At 47.6% G+C, this 22,257-nt stretch overlaps 1 protein-coding gene across 1 annotated transcript; it reads left to right on the top strand.

Annotated features, from left to right (window-relative positions):
- Positions 1–1,748: 1,748 nt before the first annotated feature.
- On the top strand, positions 1,749–8,215 carry LOC109759238 (ABC transporter B family member 21). Its single transcript, XM_020318060.4, has 10 exons — positions 1,749–2,615; positions 2,714–3,111; positions 3,192–3,430; positions 4,300–4,825; positions 4,997–5,270; positions 5,370–6,232; positions 6,367–6,633; positions 6,842–7,105; positions 7,205–7,498; positions 7,598–8,215. Exons 1-10 carry the CDS (start codon positions 2,270–2,272, stop codon positions 7,955–7,957), a joined length of 3,831 nt encoding a protein of 1,276 aa, XP_020173649.1. The 5' UTR covers positions 1,749–2,269; the 3' UTR covers positions 7,958–8,215.
- Positions 8,216–22,257: the final 14,042 nt, after the last annotated feature.

Here is a 22,257-nt window from a genome sequence, read left to right on the forward strand (position 1 = left end):
AGCCAAGTTGTAGTCTCCATTGAGCAAGGGATCAATCAGCCGCCGCGGTGGCCGATTCATGAAAGTGCAACCTGCGGTCGTAAAAACATTGTTGTATGTGCACAGCAGAGGTCCAGTGTTATGTCGTTGCTTATGACCAGCGAATTGACACGCTTGGCAGCTAGCTTCAAGGATTGGAAGCAAAATGACTGGAAACAATGGCATGAACAATCGCCACCATGCGGATATGCATCTCATCCTGGGCCGAGCCGGTCGACATGCGCGTGTATGAGCACCAACTTCCCGGAAAAGTCAGACACGAAATGGAAACGTCGCACGCCCGTCCATGGAAAGGGAAGACTGTTAGGCAACTACCAATGTCCATGTCCATGTCCACGTCCACGTTAGGCGATTCATCACCACGTCCACGTTACTATCTTATCTTTACCACCACCAATCTTTTCAATCAATCCTTAAACGGCCCGTGAATTCAATCCCCAACAGCCCACATGCTTGGAACAGTGTGCCTTGTCCTCGCACCCTCACCTACTTTCGGCTCATCTTATGTGAGGAGGCACCGAGCAGATCCGCGAAAGCCCGCACCACATGCACCAACTTGCTCGTTAAAAGCTCAAGGCGGCTTTAAAAGGTGGGCGATATGCTTGATATCTTAACGTGCTAATGATAGCACTCGGCCGGGATTATGCAAAAGCAAAACCACTACAGGTACTAGGCAAGTAAGGAACATCACCTTGCTAGCTAGAGTATACTACGTGGTTAATCAAAGTGGGAAGGCCATGATGATGCATCTAATCATGAAAATCGTGCTGCTTTGGCTAGTGTGGAAAACGGGACCAGTGCTGTTTATAATACTCTAAACGTGATAACACCACTCCCTCTGATCCATATTAACAGTAGTAACTGTTTTAGTAAATATATGCCAAAAGCGTAGTAGTACCATAGATTTGTAGAAAATAGAATGGATTTACAAGAAACTTACAAGCAATGCCAAAACACTAAGTGCAGGTCAACATACCCTCCAACCCAGCTAACTCCTCACAACGACGTCCTAGTCGGCATCCAGTACCCTGCTGCCTCCACTCTTGTCATTCCGCGAAAATGATTTCTACTCAGCTCCCTGACCGCATGTAGCTGCTATAGGTTTCCAAACACTGTGGCTTTCATTTGCTTCCATAGTTTCCGGCTAAGGATCACACCCTCATCCGTCTCTGTTCGTGATGTTCTTGCTTGCACTCAGCCACCAACCTCGAAAGACATCGGGCAAGAGAGCCGCAGGAACCGAACACTATGGCCACTGTGGCTTGTCAAAACGAGAGAGAGAGACCTGCGAATCAAATGACGCACCACCTAATCACGAAAGTAGGGTGAGCACGTACCGCTTTGACTAGCGTGGAAAATTGGGGCGGCCCTCGGACGGGACAGTGGTCTACTAGTGCTTGACCCAGAAGCAAGGGATTTTCCATATAAAATCAAAGCAGCGCTCTCAACCCATCACTCACATGCTGCCGCTCAGCTCAGACAGTGACGCGGAACGTCTCGATTGCATAACAAAATGCAGAATTGGTCACTCCTCGTAGCACGCAACCGCAACCACTCGCCGCAGAGTAGAGTACCGCCACTACTGCTCTTGTACGTACCCCTGTGGTACATGTCTATCTCTTTCTGGTTTGCCACGCATTGATAACCTCAGCCTACTTCCCGGGAAAAAAAATGATATCCTCATCTACTCGTCCCGCAGTAGCAGTAATGCGCTCACCAGTCCGGTGCAGTCCACTCCAGTCTCCACCACAGCCACCAGCGCCACTACAATAGTGGTAGTAAATTCGTCGCAACTTGCGCATCTGCGTGCTCCTTCCCAGCCGAGCTGCATCGCCGCCATTATTCATTTCTGCTTTCACGGCTTCGTGCTGGCTGCGAATCCTTTCGCTTCGGTGCTGGTGCTGGTGTGGCTGGCGGGCTGGTGTGTGACCCCTGTCGGCAGGCAGCCATGGGGAAAGCTGCCATATGGCGGTGCTTTTGGACCTAGCTTCTTGTTCCTTTCGACGCGCCGCTCCTCCTTTTGGCTCCTGTGGTGACCCGTTCCTCCTGCTCCACTCTCTTGATCTGCGCACTGATTGATGCCGGCCTGAGGGGAGGAGGGCCAATGGTGGCTAGGGAGGAGAGATCGGGCGGCGGGGAGCTCTGATCTGATCTGCTGCGACGCGTGGTGGTAGATGGTGCGCCGGAGGCAGGTTGTGCTTTGCTGCTGCCGCGAATCTTGAGCTGAAGCATGTCGGAGTCTAGCAGGGCGTTCAATGTCGACGGCGCCGGGCAGCCGGCCGACGGGGCGCGGGGAGGAGGGAAGCGGCGCCCGGGCGCGGGCGGCGGCGGGAGCGTGCCGTTCCACAGGCTGTTCGCGTTCGCGGACGGCGCCGACGCGGCGCTGATGCTGGTCGGCGCGGTCGGCGCGGTGGCCAACGGCGCCGCGCTGCCGCTCATGACGGTTCTGTTTGGCGGCCTCGTCGACGCCTTCGGCGGCGCGGCCGGCGGCAGCGGCGACGTCCTGGCCCGCGTCTCCCAGGTCTCCCTCGAGTTCGTCTACCTCGCCATCGCCTCGGCCGTCGCCTCCTTCGCCCGTAAGTGCCTCCCGCCACTCTGTCACTCAGCTTCCAGCTGCCTGCTGCCATGCAACCCATCAAAGTTTAATTTCTCTGTCGACGTCCTGTGAACTCAGAGGTGACCTGCTGGATGATCACCGGCGAGCGGCAGGCGGCGCGGATACGGAACATGTACCTGAGGACCATACTCAGGCAGGAGATCTCCTTCTTCGACATGTACACCAGCACCGGCGAGGTCGTGGGGCGCATGTCCGGCGACACGGTGCTCATCCAGGACGCCATGGGGGAAAAGGTCGGCAAGTTCATCCAGCTGATGGTGACGTTCTTTGGAGGCTTCGCTGTGGCCTTCGCGCAGGGATGGCTCCTCACCCTCGTCATGGTGGCCACCATCCCGCCGCTCGTCCTCTCCGGCGCGGTCATGTCCAATGTCGTCGCCAGGATGGCGTCGCTGGGGCAGGCCGCCTACGCCGAAGCCGCGGTCGTCGTCGAGCAGACCGTCGGCTCCATCAGAACAGTAAGGTTCCACACTACAATTCAGAACATTGCGGCAAATTTTGCAACAATGACAAGAATGTGGAACACATACCACCACAGGTTGCATCTTTCACCGGGGAGAAGAAAGCGGTGGAGAAGTACAACAAGTCGCTTAAGTGCGCTTACAGTTCCGGTGTCCGGGAAGGCCTGGTCGCTGCCATCGGCATGGGCACCGTCATGATGCTCCTGTTCTGCGGCTACTCCCTGGGGGTATGGTATGGAGCCAAGCTGATCCTAGAGAAGGGATACACAGGTGCCCAGGTCATGAATGTCATCTTCGCGGTGCTTACCGGCTCACTGTAAGTTCGTGATCTCCACGCCTTCCTGATCAGCAATTCAGCTGCAGCAATCTCAGTTTCATGATTGACAGTTACTCTTATCAGGAAAGAGAAGGAATGTTTAGGTTTATCAACCTTCAACGGTCGCCGTTTCATTTAGACCTGATAAGGCAATCTTAGCCATCCATTTGGGATTTCGTGCTGATTTTGGCAAGTGTTTGACAGTGATGAGCAATGTTGGCTTTCGTGCGCAAACTGCTAACCCAACTATTTGTGTAGGGTCTTATTTAGTTGGCAGCAGCTAACCAAGCGCATATCAAAGTCATTGCTGACTTAACTATCGGGAAAGAGAAGGAATGTTTAACAACCTTCAAAAGGTTGCTGTTTCATTTAGGGGGGCCTGATAGGGCAATCTTAGCCATCTATTTTTGGATTTTGTGCTGATTTTGGCAAGTGTTCGACAGTGATACGCAACATTGGGTTTCGTGTGCAAACTGCTAACCCAACTATGCGTGTAGGGTCTTATTTAGTTGGCAGCAGCTAACCAAGTCCATATCCAAGTCATTGCTGTCTTAACTTCACACCAATCATAGCCAGTCAGCGTAGCATGAAGCAAACATTTGATAAATTTTTATGTGTTTTTGCAATCATGTTTCCACCAACTCTTTCATTGTTTTATGGAAGACCAACTATTCTTTGACTTCATCAAGCTTCTCCCTGAAAATAATTACCCGTTAGATAAATTTCAGTAGTTGAAATTTGCAGTATTACTGAATCATCTATGTACTATATTTTTGTACCACCGACCAATTTTCCCTGCCCATATATGTACTTTTTAAACTGAAACCCATTAGTTTGAGAAGCTGACACTTTTCTGTTTTATTTATCAGAGCTCTAGGACAGGCATCACCAAGCATGAAAGCATTCGCAGGAGGACAGGCTGCAGCATACAAGATGTTTGAAACAATCAACAGGGAGCCTGAAATCGATGCATACAGCACAGAGGGTAGGATGCTAGACGACATTCAGGGGGATATCGAGTTCAGAGATGTTCACTTCTCTTACCCAACAAGGCCCAATGAGCAAATATTCAGAGGTTTCTCCCTTACCATACAGAGTGCCAAAACTGTTGCATTGGTTGGCCAGAGTGGGAGTGGAAAATCAACAGTTATCAGCTTGATCGAACGATTTTACGATCCTCAGCTCGGAGAAGTTCTAATAGATGGAGTGAATATCAAGGAGTTGCAGTTAAAGTGGATCAGAAGTAAAATTGGCTTAGTGAGCCAGGAGCCGGCCTTGTTTGCTGCAAGCATAAGAGATAACATAGCTTATGGTAAAGACAATGCGACAGATCAGGAAATCAGAGCTGCGGCTGAGCTTGCTAACGCCTCCAAATTCATTGATAAATTACCCCAGGTTAGAAGACCACCTTTGAATTTGCATTACTATTAGTTGTAAATACTAAATAGATAAAGCACGACTGCAGGACTCAGGACCTAGACAATGCTATATACTGAAAAAAGAAACGAGATGTTTAAACTATTCTGCCTCATATATTGAATCTCTGCTGTTTGTGACATTCCTTAGGGTTTCACTACATCGGTTGGTGAACATGGAACACAACTATCTGGTGGACAAAAGCAAAGAATTGCCATTGCCAGAGCGATTCTCAAAGATCCAAGAATCCTGCTTTTGGACGAAGCGACAAGCGCTTTGGACACCGAATCTGAAAGGATTGTGCAGGAGGCTCTTGATAGGGTCATGACAAATCGGACCACTGTCATAGTTGCACACCGTTTGACCACTGTAAGGAATGCTGATACAATTGCTGTCATCTGCCGAGGATCAATAGTTGAAAAAGGTATAATTCTGAAACATTGGTGTTTGTGATTCAAAATAATCGTATAGTACCTCTTACACATATTATATGTCAGTAGCTGAAACATTTGACAATCACCAGGTCCACACCATGACCTTTTGAGGGACCCAGAAGGAGCTTACAGCCAACTGATACGCCTACAGGAAACAAGTCATGCTTCTGAGGGTGCAAGCAATCAGAACAAGTCAGGTAGGAAGAGTGATACTGGGATTAGGTTAGGCAAACAATTGTTGGTAAATCAGTCAAATAGCCAAAGGTCATCTCGGGATAACAGTAGCCACCACTCATTCTCAGTGCCATTCGGCATACCTCATGAAATTGATGTTCAGGTTGGCTGCTCGAAGAACATAACTGATGAAATACAACAGGAAGTGCCCCTCAGTCGCCTGGCATCCCTTAACAAACCAGAGGTCCCAGTGCTTATACTTGGTTCTGTTGCTTCTGCTATCAGCGGAGTGATATTCCCGATCTTTGCAATACTTTTGTCGAATGTGATCAAAGCATTCTATGAGCCCCCAGAAATGCTAAAGAAGGATGCTGCGTTTTGGTCATCCATGTTCTTGATATTTGGTGCAGTGTACTTCGTGTCACTCCCTGTCGGCTCATACTTTTTCTCGGTGGCTGGGTGCAAGCTCATCAGAAGAATCAGACTAATGACTTTTGAAAAGGTGGTCAATATGGAGATTGGATGGTTTGATGACCCACATAACTCAAGTGGCTCAATTGGGTCAAGGCTATCGTCGGATGCAGCAAAAGTTAGGGGGCTCGTGGGTGATACACTTCAACTGGTTGTGCAAAACTCTGCAACATTAGTTGCTGGCCTGGTAATTGCTTTCGTATCAAACTGGGAGCTATCTCTTATCATTTTGGCGTTGATACCACTCATCGGCCTAAATGGATGGATCCAGATGAAATTTATCCAGGGATTCAGTGCAGATGCAAAGGTATATACCAGAAATCATAAAAATGCGGATTTATTTATTTTCTCAATCTATTGTGCAAGCTCTATGTCGATCAGAATTAGATAGTTACAAATACTTCTGTTTGTTGGGTCACCAATTCTCAACTATGATTGTAGATGATGTACGAGGAGGCAAGTCAAGTGGCAAATGATGCAGTAAGTAGCATAAGGACAGTGGCCTCATTTTCTGCTGAAGAGAAGGTGATGGATTTGTACAACAAAAAGTGCGAAGGACCGCTACAAACAGGAATCAGGACAGGAATAATAAGTGGTATTGGTTTTGGAGTTTCCTTCTTTTTGCTGTTTGGAGTCTACGCAGCAAGCTTCTATGCTGGTGCCCGGCTTGTCGAGGATAAGAAAACAACATTTCCCAAAGTTTTCAGGGTATGCCATATGTTCATTATGAGCTTCCATATTTCAGCATTCAATCATAAGCACACACTTACATTTCAATACACACTGATCAATCATACATTGCCACATAAATTCAAACCAGAAGGTGGCTAGTAACAACAGTTAAAATGCCGTGTCTGGTTAATTGTTACTTCAGAGTTACTAAAGATTATTGTACCTTGGGCATGTTAAAATGCAGGTGTTTCTTGCTCTCACAATGGCAGCAATCGGGGTATCGCACACTAGCACCCTCACCTCAGATTCCTCCAGAGCAAGATCAGCTGTATCTTCTATATTCGCCATCGTGGACCGTAAATCGATGATTGACCCAAGCGATGACGCCGGGGTGAATTTAGAACCACTAAGGGGCGATATTGAGTTTCGGCACGTGCGGTTCAGATACCCGACCCGCCCGGACATCCAGATCTTCGAAGACCTATGCTTGACAATCCAGTCAGGAAAGGTACCAGCCCACAACCCGCATTTAACCGATCAGCTAACAATGCGCAAGTTTGCCAAACTGAACCTAACTAACTATCTGCACCATGAACCTGTCTATCAGACTGTCGCGCTTGTCGGGGAGAGTGGCAGCGGTAAATCGACGGCGATAGCGCTGCTGCAGAGATTCTACGATCCTGACGCGGGCCACATACTTCTGGACGGGGTGGACATCCAGAAGTTCCAGGTGAGGTGGCTGAGGCAGCAGATGGGGCTGGTGAGCCAAGAGCCAGCCCTCTTCAACGACACCATCCGAGCAAACATTGCATACGGGAAGGAAGGGGAGGCCACGGAATCAGACATCGTATCTGCCGCACAACTGGCGAATGCCCACAAGTTCATCAGCTCGCTCCATCAGGTGAGGACTCACTCTTTCATCCACAAATCAATGTAGCTGCATTTCGTATTCGTAATTTCTCGACGTGGATTGATCGATTATACCTGATTTCTTGTGTAGGGGTACGACACGGTGGTCGGGGAGCGCGGCGCTCAGCTGTCGGGAGGGCAGAAGCAGCGGGTGGCGATCGCGCGGGCCGTGGCCAAGGACCCCAGGATCCTGCTGCTGGACGAGGCGACGAGCGCGCTGGACGCGGAGTCGGAGCGGGCGGTGCAGGACGCGCTGGACCGGGTGGCGGCGAGCCGGACGACGGTGGTGGTGGCGCACCGCCTGTCGACGGTCCGGGGCGCCGACGTGATCGCGGTGGTGAAGGACGGCGCGATCGTCGAGAGGGGCACGCACGACGCCCTGATCGCCGTCAAGGGCGGCGCCTACGCGTCCCTCGTCGCCCTCCACTCCGCGTCGTCGGCGTCGTCGTAGCGCCGCTCCAAGAGGGGCGCTCGCGAATGAAATCGTGCCGATCCTGCGAGATTGTTGGGGGTGGCACGCCTGGTAATTATTACCACGTTCGGTTCAGGTGTCAGTTCGCTGTGAAAATGAAACCCTATCATCAAGAATCAGAATACCTAAGCACGAACGCTTTATATTTCTTTCTAGAAAAAGGAACAAGAAAGTTCTATAGGAATAACAATACCCAAATATATCTGCTACGTATCAAAATAATCGTGCTCTCTAAAATATCCAGTTCTCGCCACTGCTTGATATAGCCGTAGCAATAGGTTGTAATAAAAGAAAAATAACCGTGACATCTCTGATGCATAATCATGGTGTTGCCGAAACTTGCTCTCATTTCACCTTTGGAAACTAAATAAACAAGGAAAACAAATCTATTGCTTAAGATGGATACATATTAAGAAACAAATGCAGAAATAGTGGAAGGAAAAGAGTAATGTTTATCTATCCACCTATATAATATTTCAATTTTGAGTTTGTTTTATCTCTAACATGACCAAACGATAAAATGTTGTATGGGCTGCGTTTCACTCTCCGTGTGGCTGATCATCCTCTCGGACTAGTTATTGATCAATTGTCTTGGTAAGCTATTGCCTCACCAACTAGCTAATCGGATGCGAGTCCCTCTTTGGACGAATTTCTCCTTTTGCTCCTCGACCTATGGGGTGGGGCCACCACATATAGCTGTAGTAGTTGCCGCAGCATCAGATATTGCTCAAGTTACAAATGACCCAATCTATCTTAGTAGATGATGCACACCTAGAAAAGACAGATGGAAGAAAACCTGGCCTTCTAACTTCTTTAATTAAACAAGATTTAGAAGCTAGAATTTCGCCTCTCTCATCAATAGGGTTTTTCTTGAATTGTATTCATTTTGTGCTTTGCAGCCTTTTGTAAGATGGGGTTCAAGTGAACCAGAAAACACATGGGGGCACATGGAGAAGAGATAAAGCAAAAAAAAACACACACAGCGCATAGAACAGGGAGAAAATAGAGGGAAAACACAACAGTAGAGCACCGTTGGAGTAATCGAACTGCATCAGCCAACCAAGACCGAAACCATGATACCGCACCATCGACGCAATCAAAAAGCATCGTGCATCCGAGACTGCACAACGCCACGACACCACCTACGTTGTTGGGTGCATTTGAAAGGTCACGCGGGCCGAGACGATGCCATGACACCTGTGTGCCATCGTTGTAGTCGAAGGGCACCGCCTAGCAGAGACACCCCGACAGGCACGAGGACAACAACTTCCATATTCATCTGACCAGGCAAGGTGAAGCCCTTGAATGTTGGCCGTCTGGTCGCTACCCAACAACACTCCACAAAGGGGAAAATGTTGTACGGAACGACGTGGTCTAGTGAGGAACATGCCTTGCTAACCCAGCTTCAGATGAGAAGTCAGACCCACACCAGGACATGGTCGAGCGAAGACCACACAAGCAAAGTACCACCTCTCCGCCGACATTGCCCACGCGAACCACCAGACAAAACCACCTCGAGCCACTGGTCCCCTAGCAAAGGCAAGCTCTAAAACAAAGCACTCATGAGGGAACGCGACGTTGAGCGCTGCCATTGTCTGATCTGGAAGACTCGGTATCTGAAGTTTCCTTCAGAGCATCACGGGAGGGAAGACGAGCACCGCATTACGACACCTTCAGCAAGGATACGACACCCACATGTATCGTCGCCGTTGTCAACAACCAAAGCCAAAGCCCAACTTCACCGGCAGTGTCACTGCCCCAACTCCGTAGCCTGCTAGTCCACCTAGAGCTAACCAACACCGTCGAAGCAGTTGGCCAGCGGCGCACCGGGAAGCCCCCAACACCACCAAGCGCCATAGAGAGCGCCACCATGCAATTCGTACGCCAAGCCAACGGTGAGTCCGATCTGCAGCATAGGCATGTAGGAATGGGCGACCCCAATCTGCCACAACACGTCGAAACGACTACAGATCGGGGTGAGCCCAGGGAGGAGCGCCACCGCGACGTCCTCCTGCGCCTTGTAGAGGCCTTCGCCACCGGCCCATCTCGCCGTTGTAGGGTAGTAGTGTAAGGGCATATTTATCCCTTAGTTATTTTGGTGATTGATGATAGTGCTTTTGCGGACTAATCGTGTGCTTTGAGCATTTCAGACATATCATGACTAGGCACAAGACGATTTGGTGCCCCTCGAAGACTATTGAAGACGGCGTTTCTCTACGTTTCTTTTCGGTGGATTTGAGTCGTAGGAAAGCCGTACTATTAAGAGGGGTCCGCGTTGGAAAGGTTTGGGTGGAATCAACACGTACACGTCTGTTTCCTTTCTGCACCATCTTTCCTTTGGCTCTTTGGGGCATCCTCCGTTTCTCCGTGTCTCTGCAAAATGAAGGACTCCTAGTGTTGCTGAACTGGGGCATGCGGTAGTACTGCTCTTCGGAGTGGTAGTACCGCAGGCCCTTGCGGTACTACCGTGGTATCAGGCGCGGTAGTACCGCAGGTGCTCACGGTGATACCGCTCCTTGGGCGCGGTAGTACCGCAAGCTCTGGCAGGCGCAGCAGCATGAGTGGAAGTAGGGGCGGATGTAATTTTTTTACATCCGCGCCCTATGCGGTAGTACCGCTCCAGGCTTGCGGTAGTACCTTGTCGGATTTTGCATCGATCGGAACTCAGCGGATGTAGGCACGGATGTATTTTTATATGTCCGTGCCTTCCCAGTCTAGACCAACCCTGCCTTGCGGTAGTACCGCAAGGGGGAGCGGTAGTATCGCGCCAGCGGTTCTACCGCCCTCGGCTTCTTTGCCACGGGTCTGGGTTAGCTCCTGGCGCGCCAGCGGTAGTACAGCAGGGCCTTGCGGTAGTACCATGGACTCGTGCGGTAGTACCGCTTGGTGTGTGCGGTAGTACCGCTTGGTGTGTGCGGTAGTACCGCTCGTCGCGGGCTGAGTTAGTGGATAACGGTTGGATTTGTTCTCTCACTATAAAAGGGGAGTCTTCTTCTCCGAGTTGATTATCTCTTCCATCCCCAAGCTCTATTGTTGCTCTAAGCTCCATTTTCGCCCGATCTCTCTCCCTAGCCAATCAAACTTGTTGATTTTCTAGGGATTGCTTAAGAAGGCCACGATCTACACTTCCATCAAGAGAAATTTGATCCCCCCCCACTAATCCCTTGCGGATCTTGTTACTCTTGGGTGTTTGAGCACCCTAGACGGTTGAGGTCACCGCGGAGCCATATTCCATTGTGGTGAAGCTTCCTGGTGTCGTTGGGAGCCAACAATTAAGTTGTGGAGATTGCCCCAACCTTGTTTGTAAAGGTCCGGTCGCCGCCTCCAAGGGCACCAATAGTGGAATCACGGCATCTCGCATTGTGTGAGGGTGTGAGGAGAATACGGTGGCCCTAGTGGCTTCTTGGGGAGCATTGTGCCTCCACACTGCTCCAACGGAGACGTACTTCCCATCAAAAGGAAGGAACTTCGGTAACACATCCTCGTCTTCACCGGCTCCACTCTTGGTTATCTCGTACCTTTACTTGTGCAAGCTTTTTTTGTGTTGTATCCTTTGCTTGCTTGAGTGCTTGTTGTTGTTGCATCATATAGGTTGCTCACCTAGTTGCATATCTAGACAACCTACTTTGATGCAAATTTTAAATTGATAAAAAAGATAAAAATTGTTAGTTGCCTATTCACCCCCTCTAGTCAACTATATCGATCCTTTCAATTGGTATCAGAGCCTCGTCTCTTTATTAAGGACTTTGCCATCCGAAGAGTATGGTTGACACCGTAGACGGTGGGGAGGAGCACTCCGGTGTGAATCCATTCTCGTCTACGGCCGATGGGGGAACCGCGGTCTCTCGTGAAGAATTCAATGTGGCTTTGGACACATTGAAAAACTCCATGACGGCCGAGGTCAAAAGCATGTTTAAGGACTTTCTTGATGGTCTCAAATTATCCACCGCACCGTTGGAAGTGGACGATCCCACTAACAAGGTGACGGATGCTAATCCGACAAGGGGGAAGCTACTAGTGAGAAAGCTCCTTTGTCTAGTGGTAAAAATGGTAGTGGCATCTTTGCCCATGTGGAACCTCCTCCTATTTATGGAGGACCTATTCCCTCCACTCATTTAAATCATGCCGGCCCTCCTCCTAAGATTGTGAAAAATGGGGATTTTGATGCTTGGGTCTATCGATTTAAACGTCATTTAAATCATGTTAACACAAATCTTTGGAGAATCATTGAGCAAGGTTTTTATCCGCATTACCCAAGCGACTTCACCCCTAGAGAAGCCGCGAATCATCAATTCAACGAGAATGCTCTTTTCATCATCCAAGATGCAATTCCATCCAAAGATCTTGCACATCTCCGACCGTTCACCATGGCCAAGGAAGCTTGGCACCATGTTTTCTCCCTTTACAAGGGAAGCGCAAGCATTCAACGCTCCAACTATGAAGTGGTGCAAGATGAAGCCGATGAGTTTGCAATGAATGAAGATGAAGAACCTCGTGAGCTCTACCGGAGGTTAACCACACTCGCGGTCTCACTCCTAGATCATGGGAGCAAGGATACGAATGACAATGGGATCAAGCGCAAGTTCCTCAAGGCCATGATGCCATACCACAAGGCCATGTTCTCCGTCATTCGCCAAAGGACGGACTTCCACACCTTGTCCTCGAGTGAAGTGTTGGATGAGCTTGTGGTAGTGAGTATCTTGGACAAGACCGCCGACAATGCGGTGTTGCGTTCTCAAAGAGCTAAGAAGCCCAACCTTGCTTTGAAGGCCAAGGTTAGTGTGGAAGAAGAGGATGAAGAGGAAGAAGAGGAGAGCAACCCCGAAGATACAAAATATGCTTATCATGAGCACATGGCTCTCGCTTCAAGGCAATTTTGGAGCAAGAAGAACTCAAGGCCCAACTTCAACAAGAACAACTCAAGTGGCACGAAGAGCAAGCAACGAGTGGGGACTTGCTATAATTGTGGCAATGTGGGTCACTTTGTTGCGGAGTGTCCTTATGAGAAGAGGGAAGACAATGGTGGCAAGCTCATCCGAAAAGACAAGGCCAAGTCCTTCGCCAACAAGAGAAACTTCACCAAGAAGACTCCTCCCAAGGGATTGGTGGCACAAGAAGAGTACAATGATGATGATGATGATGAAGACGGTGAGTCCATTGCCATGGCCTCCGTTGCCATTGCGACAACTCCACGGGTGTCTCTCTTCGACTCACCCAATGAGAACATCACCACCAAGTGCCTCATGGCTAAAGCCACCAACAAGGTAACCCCCAACATCAAAACTACCATCATTACTAATCCTTACTTGAGGGATTGCATTGATGAAAATGAGGGGTCCAATGTGGAGGAAAATAAATTTGAGTCTTTTATGAGTAAGCTCAAAGGTAAATCCAAGAAGCACTTCGTTGCTCTCTTGGAAAAACTTGGTTAAGCCAATGACATGATCGAGGCTCACGAAGATACCATCTCTAAGATGGAGGGGCATAGTCGTGACTATGCCGATAAGATTTCGGATCTCTCCAATGCTCTTGAGGAAGAGCGCGGTCATCGTTTGGCTCTTGAGGAGTCATACAACGAGGACCATGCTAAATTGAAGAAAGATCTTGATCATGCTCTTGTTGTATCTCGTGTGCTAAACTCCGAGAAAGCCAAGCTTGGGGTTGATCTTGCTAGACTCAAAGAGGAGTTTGATCTACTTGACAAGGCTCACAAGGCCTTGAAGGGTGCTCATGCTAGCCTCAAAGAGTCTCATGATCAACTCCAAGTGAAGCTAACTAAGGAGAAAGCCACTTTTCCTCATATGGTCTTAATTGACAATGCAAATGCTACTAACCCGTGTTGTGAGCATGTGCATCTTGTTGAGGAGAATGCTAAGTTGAAGAAGCAACTTGAGAAAGGCCTTGTGTCGTGCATACAAGGTGAGAAGAATCTCAACGACCTTTTGAGCAATCAAAAGGAAGTTGTGGCCAAGGAAGGGATTGGGTTCACACCCAAACCCAAGAACAAGAAGAAGAATGACAAGGCCAAACGACCTCCTCCTCTCAAGCAAACCTTTGTGAAAGAGGGAGAGGACGCTCCTAAGGAGAAGAAGAACAATGTGAAGGGTGGTGGTGTGAAGAAGGGCAATGCCACCCCTTCCAACAAAGCCGGCGACTTTAACCCTTCCTATGTGTTGTGCCGTGCTAGTGATGGGCATGTTTATGCTAAATTTGTTGGTTCTCCTTATGAGTACATTGAATGGTCTATTTGGGTTCCTAAGACCCTTGTCACTAACATCAAAGGACCCATTACAAAATGGGTACCTAAACCCAAGCATTGATCTCTTGTAGGTGTTTGCTTCCGGTGGGGGATCATGGTTGCTCGATAGTGGAGCCACTAATCATATGACCGGAAGCAAGGACTTGGTGGTGGACGTGCACAAGATTCCATCTATGCCCACCAATGTCGAGTGGGGTGACGCCTCATCCTCTAAGGTATTGGGACTTGGCAAGGTTGTCATTTCTCATGATCTCATGATCGAGAAGGTCATGCTTGTTGAGTCCCTCGCATACAATTTACTTTCCGTTCGTTAACTTGCAATCATGGGCTTTGCCACTTTCTTTGATATTAATATCGTGGCCCTCTTGTGGAGCAAGACTCTTAAAGTAGCCTTTGTTGGGCATGTCGAGAACGGTCTCTATGTGATTAACTTTTCGGAGCGACCCACTAAGTCCGCGACATGCCTAATGGCTAAAGTTGACGTGGGATGGCTTTGGCATCGCCGTTTAGCCCATGTCAATATGAGATCTTTGCAAAGTCTTCTCAAGGGGGATGATACGTCCATTTTGCATCATGCTTTTATATTGATATTTATTGCATTCTGGGCTGTTATTACACATTATGTCACAATACTTATGCCTATTCTCTCTTATTTTACAAGGTTTACATAAAGAGGGAGAATGCCGGCAGTTGGAATTCTGGGCTGGAAAAGGAGCAAATATTAGAGACCTATTCTGCACAGCTCCAAAAGTCCTGAAACTCCACGGAAGTTATTTTTGGAAATAATAAAAAATACTGAGCGAAGAAAATACCAGAGGGGGCCCACACCCTGGCCATGAGGGTGGGGGCGCACCCTACCCCCTGGGCGCGCCCCCTGCCTCGTGGGTCCCCTGGTGGCCCTCCGGTGCCCATCTTCTGCTATATGAAGTCTTTCGTCCGAGAAAAAATCATAAGCAAGCTTACGGGACGAAACTCCGCCGTCACGAGGCGGAACCAATCTAGGGCTCCGGCAGAGCCGTTCTGCTGGGGAAACTTCCCTCCGGGAGGGGGAAATCATCGCCATCGTCATCACCAACGCTCCTATCATCGGGAAGGGGCCAATCTCCATCAACATCTTCACCAGCACCATCTCCTCTCAAACCCTAGTTCATCTCTTGTATCCAATCTTTGTCCCAAAGCCTCAGATTGGTACCTGTAGGTTGCTAGTAGTGTTGGTTACTCCTTGTAGTTGATGCTAGTTGGTTTATTTGGTGGAAGATCATATGTTCAGATCCATTATGCATATTAATACCCCTCTGATTATGAACATGAATATGATTTGTGAGTAGTTACGTTTGTTCCTGAGGACATGAGAGAAGTCTTGCTATTAGTAGTCATGTGAATTTGGTATTCGTTCGATATTTTGATGAGATGTATGTTGTCTCTCCTCTAGTGGTGTTATGTGAACGTCGACTACATGATACTTCACCATTGTTTGGGCCTAGAGGAAGGCATTGGGAAGTAATAAGTAGATGATGGGTTGCTAGAGTGACAGAAGCTTAAACCCTAGTTTATGCGTTGCTTCGTAAGGGGCAGATTTGGATCCATATGTTTCATGCTATGGTTAGGTTTACCTTAATACTTCTTTTGTAGTTGCGGATGCTTGCAATAGGAGTTAATCATAAGTGGGATGCTTGTCCAAGTAAGTGTTGGGGAACGTAGCAGAAATTCAAAATTTTCTACGCATCACCAAGATCAATCTATGGAGTAATCTAGCAACGAGGGGAAGGGGAGTGCATCTACATACCCTTGTAGATCGCGATGCGGAAGCGTTGCAAGAACGCGGATGAGGGAGTCGTACTTGTAGCGATTCAGATCGCGGTTGATTCCGATCTAAGCACCGAAGAATGGTGCCTCCGCGTTCAACACACGTGCAGCCCGGTGACGTCTCCCACGCCTTGATCCAGCAAGGAGAGAGGGAGAGATTGGGGAAGACTCCGTCCAGCAGCAGCACGACGGCGTGGTGGTGATGGAGGAGCGTGGCAATCCCGCAGGGCTTCGCCAAGCACCACGGGAGAGGAGGAGGAGGGATAGGGGTAGGGCTGCGCCGAAAGAGAGACGTTCTCGTGTGTATGGCAGCCCCAAAACCCCAATATGTATAGGGGAGGGGGAGGGCTGTGCCCCCATCTAGGGTTCCCCCCCCCAAGGGGTGCGGCCAGCCCTAGATGGGGCTTGGGGGCGGCCAAGGGGTGGAGAGAGGGGGGCGCCCCACTAGATGGGCCTTAGGTCCATCTGAGACTAGGGTTTCCCCCTTTCCCCCCTTTCCTGCGCCCTGGGCCTCTTGTGGGGGGGCGCACCAGCCCACCTGGGGCTGGTCCCCTCCCACACTTGGCCCACGCAGCCCTCTGGGGCCAGTGGCCCCACCTGGTGGACCCCCGGGACCCTCCCGGTGGTCCCGGTACATTACCGATATCACCCGAAACTTTTCCGGTGACCAAAACAGGACTTCCCATATATAAATCTTTACCTCCGGACCATTCTGGAACTCCTCGTGACGTCCGGGATCTCATCCGGGACTCCGAACAACATTCAGTAACCACGTACATACTTTCCCTATAACCCTAGCGTCATCGAACCTTAAGTGTGTAGACCCTAGGGTTCGGGAACCATGCAGACATGACCGAGACGTTCTCCGGTCAATAACCAACAGCGGGATCTGGATACCCATGTTGGCTCCCACATGTTCCACGATGATCTCATCGGATGAACCACGATGTCGGGGATTCAATCAATCCCGTATTCAATTCCCTTTGTCTATCGGTATGTTACTTGCCCGAGATTCGATCGTCGGTATCCCTATACCTTGTTCAATCTCGTTACCGGCAAGTCTCTTTACTCGTTCCGTAACTCACATCATCCCGTGGTCAACTCCTTGGTCACATTGTGCACATTATGATGATGTCCTACCGAGTGGGCCCAGAGATACCTCTCCGTTTACACGGAGTGACAAATCCCAGTCTCGATTCGTGCCAACCCAACAGACACTTTCGGAGATACCTGTAGTGCACCTTTATAGCCACCCAGTTACGTTGTGACGTTTGGTACACCCAAAGCATTCCTACGGTATCTGGGAGTTGCACAATCTCATGGTCTAAGGAAATGATACTTGACATTAGAAAAGCTCTGAGCAAACGAACTACACGATCTTGTGCTAGGCTTAGGATTGGGTCTCGTCCATCACATCATTCTCCTAATGATGTGATCCCGTTATCAATGACATCCAATGTCCATGGTCAGGAAACCGTAACCATCTATTGATCAACGAGCTAGTCAACTAGAGGCTTACTAGGGACATGGTGTTGTCTATGTATCCACACATGTATCTGAGTTTCCTATCAATACAATTCTAGCATGGATAATAAACGATTATCATGAACAAGGAAATATAATAATAACCAATTTATTATTGCCTCTAGGGCATATTTCCAACAGTCTCCCACTTGCACTAGAGTCAATAATCTAGTCCACATCACCATGTGATTAACACTCACTGGTCACATCACCATGTGACCAACATCTAAAGAGTTTAGTAGAGTCAACAATCTAGTTCACATCACTATGTGATTAACACTCAATGTGTTCTGGTTTGATCATGTTATGCTTGTGAGAGAGGTTATTAGTCAACGGGTCTGAACCTTTCAGAAGCGTGTGCTTTACGAATATCTATGTCATCTTGTGGATGCTACCACGCGCTATTTGGAGCCATTTCAAATAACTGCTCTACTATACGAATCTGGTTTACTACTCAGAGTCATCCGGATTAGTGTCAAAGTTCGCATCGACGTAACCCTTTACGACGAACTCCTTTTCACCTCCATAATCGAGAAAATTCCTTAGTCCACTAGATACTAAGGATAAGTTCGACCGCTGTCATGTGATCCATTCCCGGATCACTATTGTACCCCTTGACCAACTCATGGCAAGGCACACTTCATGTGCGGTACACAGCATAGCATACTGTAGAGCCTATGTCTGAAGCATAGGGGACGACCTTCGTCCTTTCTCTCTCTTCTGCTGTGGTCAGGTCTTGAGTCTTACTCAATACTAACACCTTGTAACACAGCCAAGAACTCCTTCCTTGCTGATCTATTTTGAACTCTTTCAAAATCATGTCAAGATGTGCGTTCTTTGAAAGTATCATCGGGCGTCTTGATCTATCTCTATAGATCTTGATGCCCAATATGTAACCAGCTTTATCTAGGTCTTCCTTTGAAAAACTCCTTTCAAACAACCCTTTATGCTTTCTAGAAATTCTACATCATTTCGGATCAACAATATGTCATTCACATATACTTATCAGAAATGTTGTAGCGCTCCCACTCACTTTATTGGAAATACAAGTTTCTCATAAACTTTGTATAAACCCAAAATCTTTGATCATCTCATCAAAGCGTACATTCCAACTCCGAGATGCTTACTCCAGTCCTTAGAAGGATCGCTGGAGCTAGCATACCTTTTAGCATCCTTAGGATCGACAAAACTTTTCTGATTGTATCACATACAAACTTTCCTTACGAAAACTGGTAAGGAAACTTGTTTTGACATCCATCTGCCAGATTTCATAAATGCAGCTAATGCTAACATGATTCCGACGGACTTAAGCATCACTACGGATGGGAAAATCTCATCGTAGTCAACTCCTTGAACTTGTGGAAATACTCTTTGCCACAAGTCGAGCTTCATAGACGGTAACATTACCGTCCACGTCCGTCTTCTTCGCAAAGTTCAATTTATCTCGGATTTCATGGCTTCTAACCATTTGTCGGAATATGGGCCCACCATCTCTTCTCCACAGCTCATAGGTTCATCGTTGTCCAACAACATGACTTCCAAGACAGGATAACGCATTACTCTGAAGTAGTACGCATCCTCGTCGTCCTACGAGGTTTGGTAGTGACTTGATCCGAAGTTTCATGATCACTATCATAAGCTTCCACTTCAATTGGTGTAGGTGCCACAGGAACAACTTCCTGTTCCCTGCTACACACTAGTTGAAGTGGCGGTTCAATAACCTTATCAAGTCTCCACCATCCTCCCACTCAATTCTTTCGAGAGAAACTTTTCCTCGAGAAAGGACCTGTTTCTAGAAGCAATTACTTTTGCTTCCAGATCTGAAATAGGAGGTATACCCAACTGTTTTGGGTATTCTATGAAGACACATTTATCCGCTTTGGGTTCGAGGCTATCAGCCTGAAACTTTTTCACATAAGCATCGCAGCCCCAAACTTTTAAGAAATGACAACTTAGGTTTCTCTAAACGGTGTCGTCTCAACGGAATTGCGTGGTGCCCCTTTTAAAGTGAATGCGGTTGTCTCTAATGCCTAACCCATAAACGACAGTGGTAATTTGATAAGAGACATCATGGTATGCACCATATCCAATAGGGTGCAGTTATGATGTTCGCACACACCATCACACTATGGTGTTCCAGGCGGTATTAATTGTGAAACACTTTCCACAATGTCTTAATTGTGTGCCAAACTCGTAACTCAGATACTCATCTCTATGATCATATCACAGACATTTTATCCTCTTGTCATGACGATCTTCAACTTCACTCTGAAATTACTTGAACCTTTCAATAATTCAGACTTGTGTTTCATCAAGTAAATATTCTCAGCATCTACTCAAATCATCTGTGAAGTAAGAACATATCGATATGCACTGCGTGCCTCAACACTCATTGGTCTGCACACATCAAATGTATTACTTCCAACAAGTTGCTCTCTTGTTCCATCTTACTGAAAACGAGGCCTTTCAGTCATCTTGCCCATGTGGTATGATTTGCCTGTCTCAAGTGATTCAAAATCAAGTGAGTCCAAACGATCCATCTGCATGGAGTTTCTTCATGCATATATACCAATAGACATGGTATGCATGTCTCAATCTTTTCAAAAACGACTGAGTCCAAAGATCCATCTACATGGAGCTTCTTCATGCGTTCTATACCAATATGACTCAAATGGCAGTGCCACAAGTATGTGGAACTATCATTACTATTTTATATCTTTTGGCACGAACATGTGTATCACTACGATCGAGATTCAATAAACCATTTATTTTAGGTGCAAGACCATTGAAGGTATTATTCAAATAAAAAGAGTAACCATTATTCTCCTTAAATGAATAACCATATTGCGATAAAAATAATCCAATCATGCTCAACGCAAACACCAAATCTCGATGGTAGAGGGAGCATGCGATGCTTGATCACATCAACCTTGGAAACACTTCCAACACATATCGTCATCTCACCTTTAGCCAGTCTCCATTTATTCCGCAACTTTTATTTCGAGTTACTAACACTTAGCAACCGAACCGGTATCTAATACCCTGGTGCTGCTAGGAGTACTAGTAAAGTACACATTCATATAACGTATATCCAATATACTTCTGTCGACCTTGCCTGCCTTCTCATCAACCAAGTATCTAGGGTAGTTCCGCTTCAGTGACCGTTCCCCTCATTACAGAAGCACTTAGTCTCGGGTTTGGGTTCAACCTTGGGATTCTTCACTAGAGCAGCAAATGATTTGTTGTTTCATGAAGTATCCCTTTCGCCCTTGCCCTTCTAGAAACTAGTGGTTTTACTAACCATCAACAATTGATGCTCCTTCTTGATTTCTACTTTCGCGGTGTCAAACATCGCGAATAGCTCAAGGATCATCATAACTATCCCTGATATGTTATAGTTCATCACAAAGCTCTACTAGCTTGGTGGCAGTGACTATGGAGAACCATCACTATCTCATCTGGGAGATTAACTCCCACTCGATTCAAGCGATTGTCGTACTCAGACAATCTAAGCACATGCTCAACGATTGAGCTTTTCTCCCTTAGTTTGCAGGCTTAAGAAACTTGTCAGAGGTCTCATACCTCTTGACGTGGGCACTAGTCTGAAATCCCAATTTCAGTCTTCGGAACATCTCATATGTTCTGCGACGTTTCAAAACCGTCTTTGGTGCCACAATTCTAAACCGTTAGCATTACGCACTGAACTATCACGTAGTCATCAAAACGTGTATGTCAGATGTTTCGCAACATCTACAGACGACGCTGAGGTTCAGCACACCGAGCGGTGCATTAAGGACATAAGCCTTCTGTGCAGTAATGAGGACAATCCTCAGTTTACGGACCCAGTCCGCATAATTTCTACCATCAACTTTCAACTAAATTTTCTCTAGGAACGTATCTTAAACAGTAGAACTAAAGCGTATGACATAATTTGCAAAGATCTTTTGACTATGTTCATGATAATTAAGTTCATCTGATTAATGAACTCCCACTCAGATAGACATCCCTCTAGTCATCTAAGTGATACATGATCCGAGTCAAACTAGGCCGTGTCCGATCATAACGTGAGACGGACTAGTCATTATCGGTGAACATCTCCATGTTGATCGTATCTGCTATACGACTCATGTTCGACCTTTCGGTCTCTTGTGTTCCTAGGCCATGTCTGTACATGCTAGGCTCGTCAAGTCAACCTAAGTGTTTCACATGTGTTCCGAGGCCATGTCTGTACATGCTAGGCTCGTCAACACCCGTTGTATTCGAACGTTAAAATCTATCACACCCGATCATCACGTGGTGCTTCGAAACAACGAACCTTCGCAACGGTGCACAGTTAGGGGGAACACGTCTCTTGAAATTTTAGTGAGGGATCATCTTACTTACTACCGTCGTTCTAAGCAAATAAGATGCATAACATGATAAACATCACATGCAATCAAATAGTGACATGATATGGCCAATACCATTTTGCTCCTTTGATCTCCATCTTCGGGGCACCATGATCATCTTTGTCACCGGCATGACACCATGATCTCCATCATCATGATCTCCATCATTGTGTCTTCATGAAGTTGTCACGCCAACGATTACTTCTACTTCTATGGCTAACGCGCTTAGCAATAAAGTAAAGTAATTTACATGGCGTTATTCAATGACACGCAGGTCATACAAAAAAATAAAGACAACTCCT

Source organism: Aegilops tauschii, chromosome 1 (assembly GCF_002575655.3).
Source record: "Aegilops tauschii subsp. strangulata cultivar AL8/78 chromosome 1, Aet v6.0, whole genome shotgun sequence".
In the NCBI taxonomy this organism is placed as follows: Eukaryota; Viridiplantae; Streptophyta; class Magnoliopsida; order Poales; family Poaceae; genus Aegilops; species Aegilops tauschii.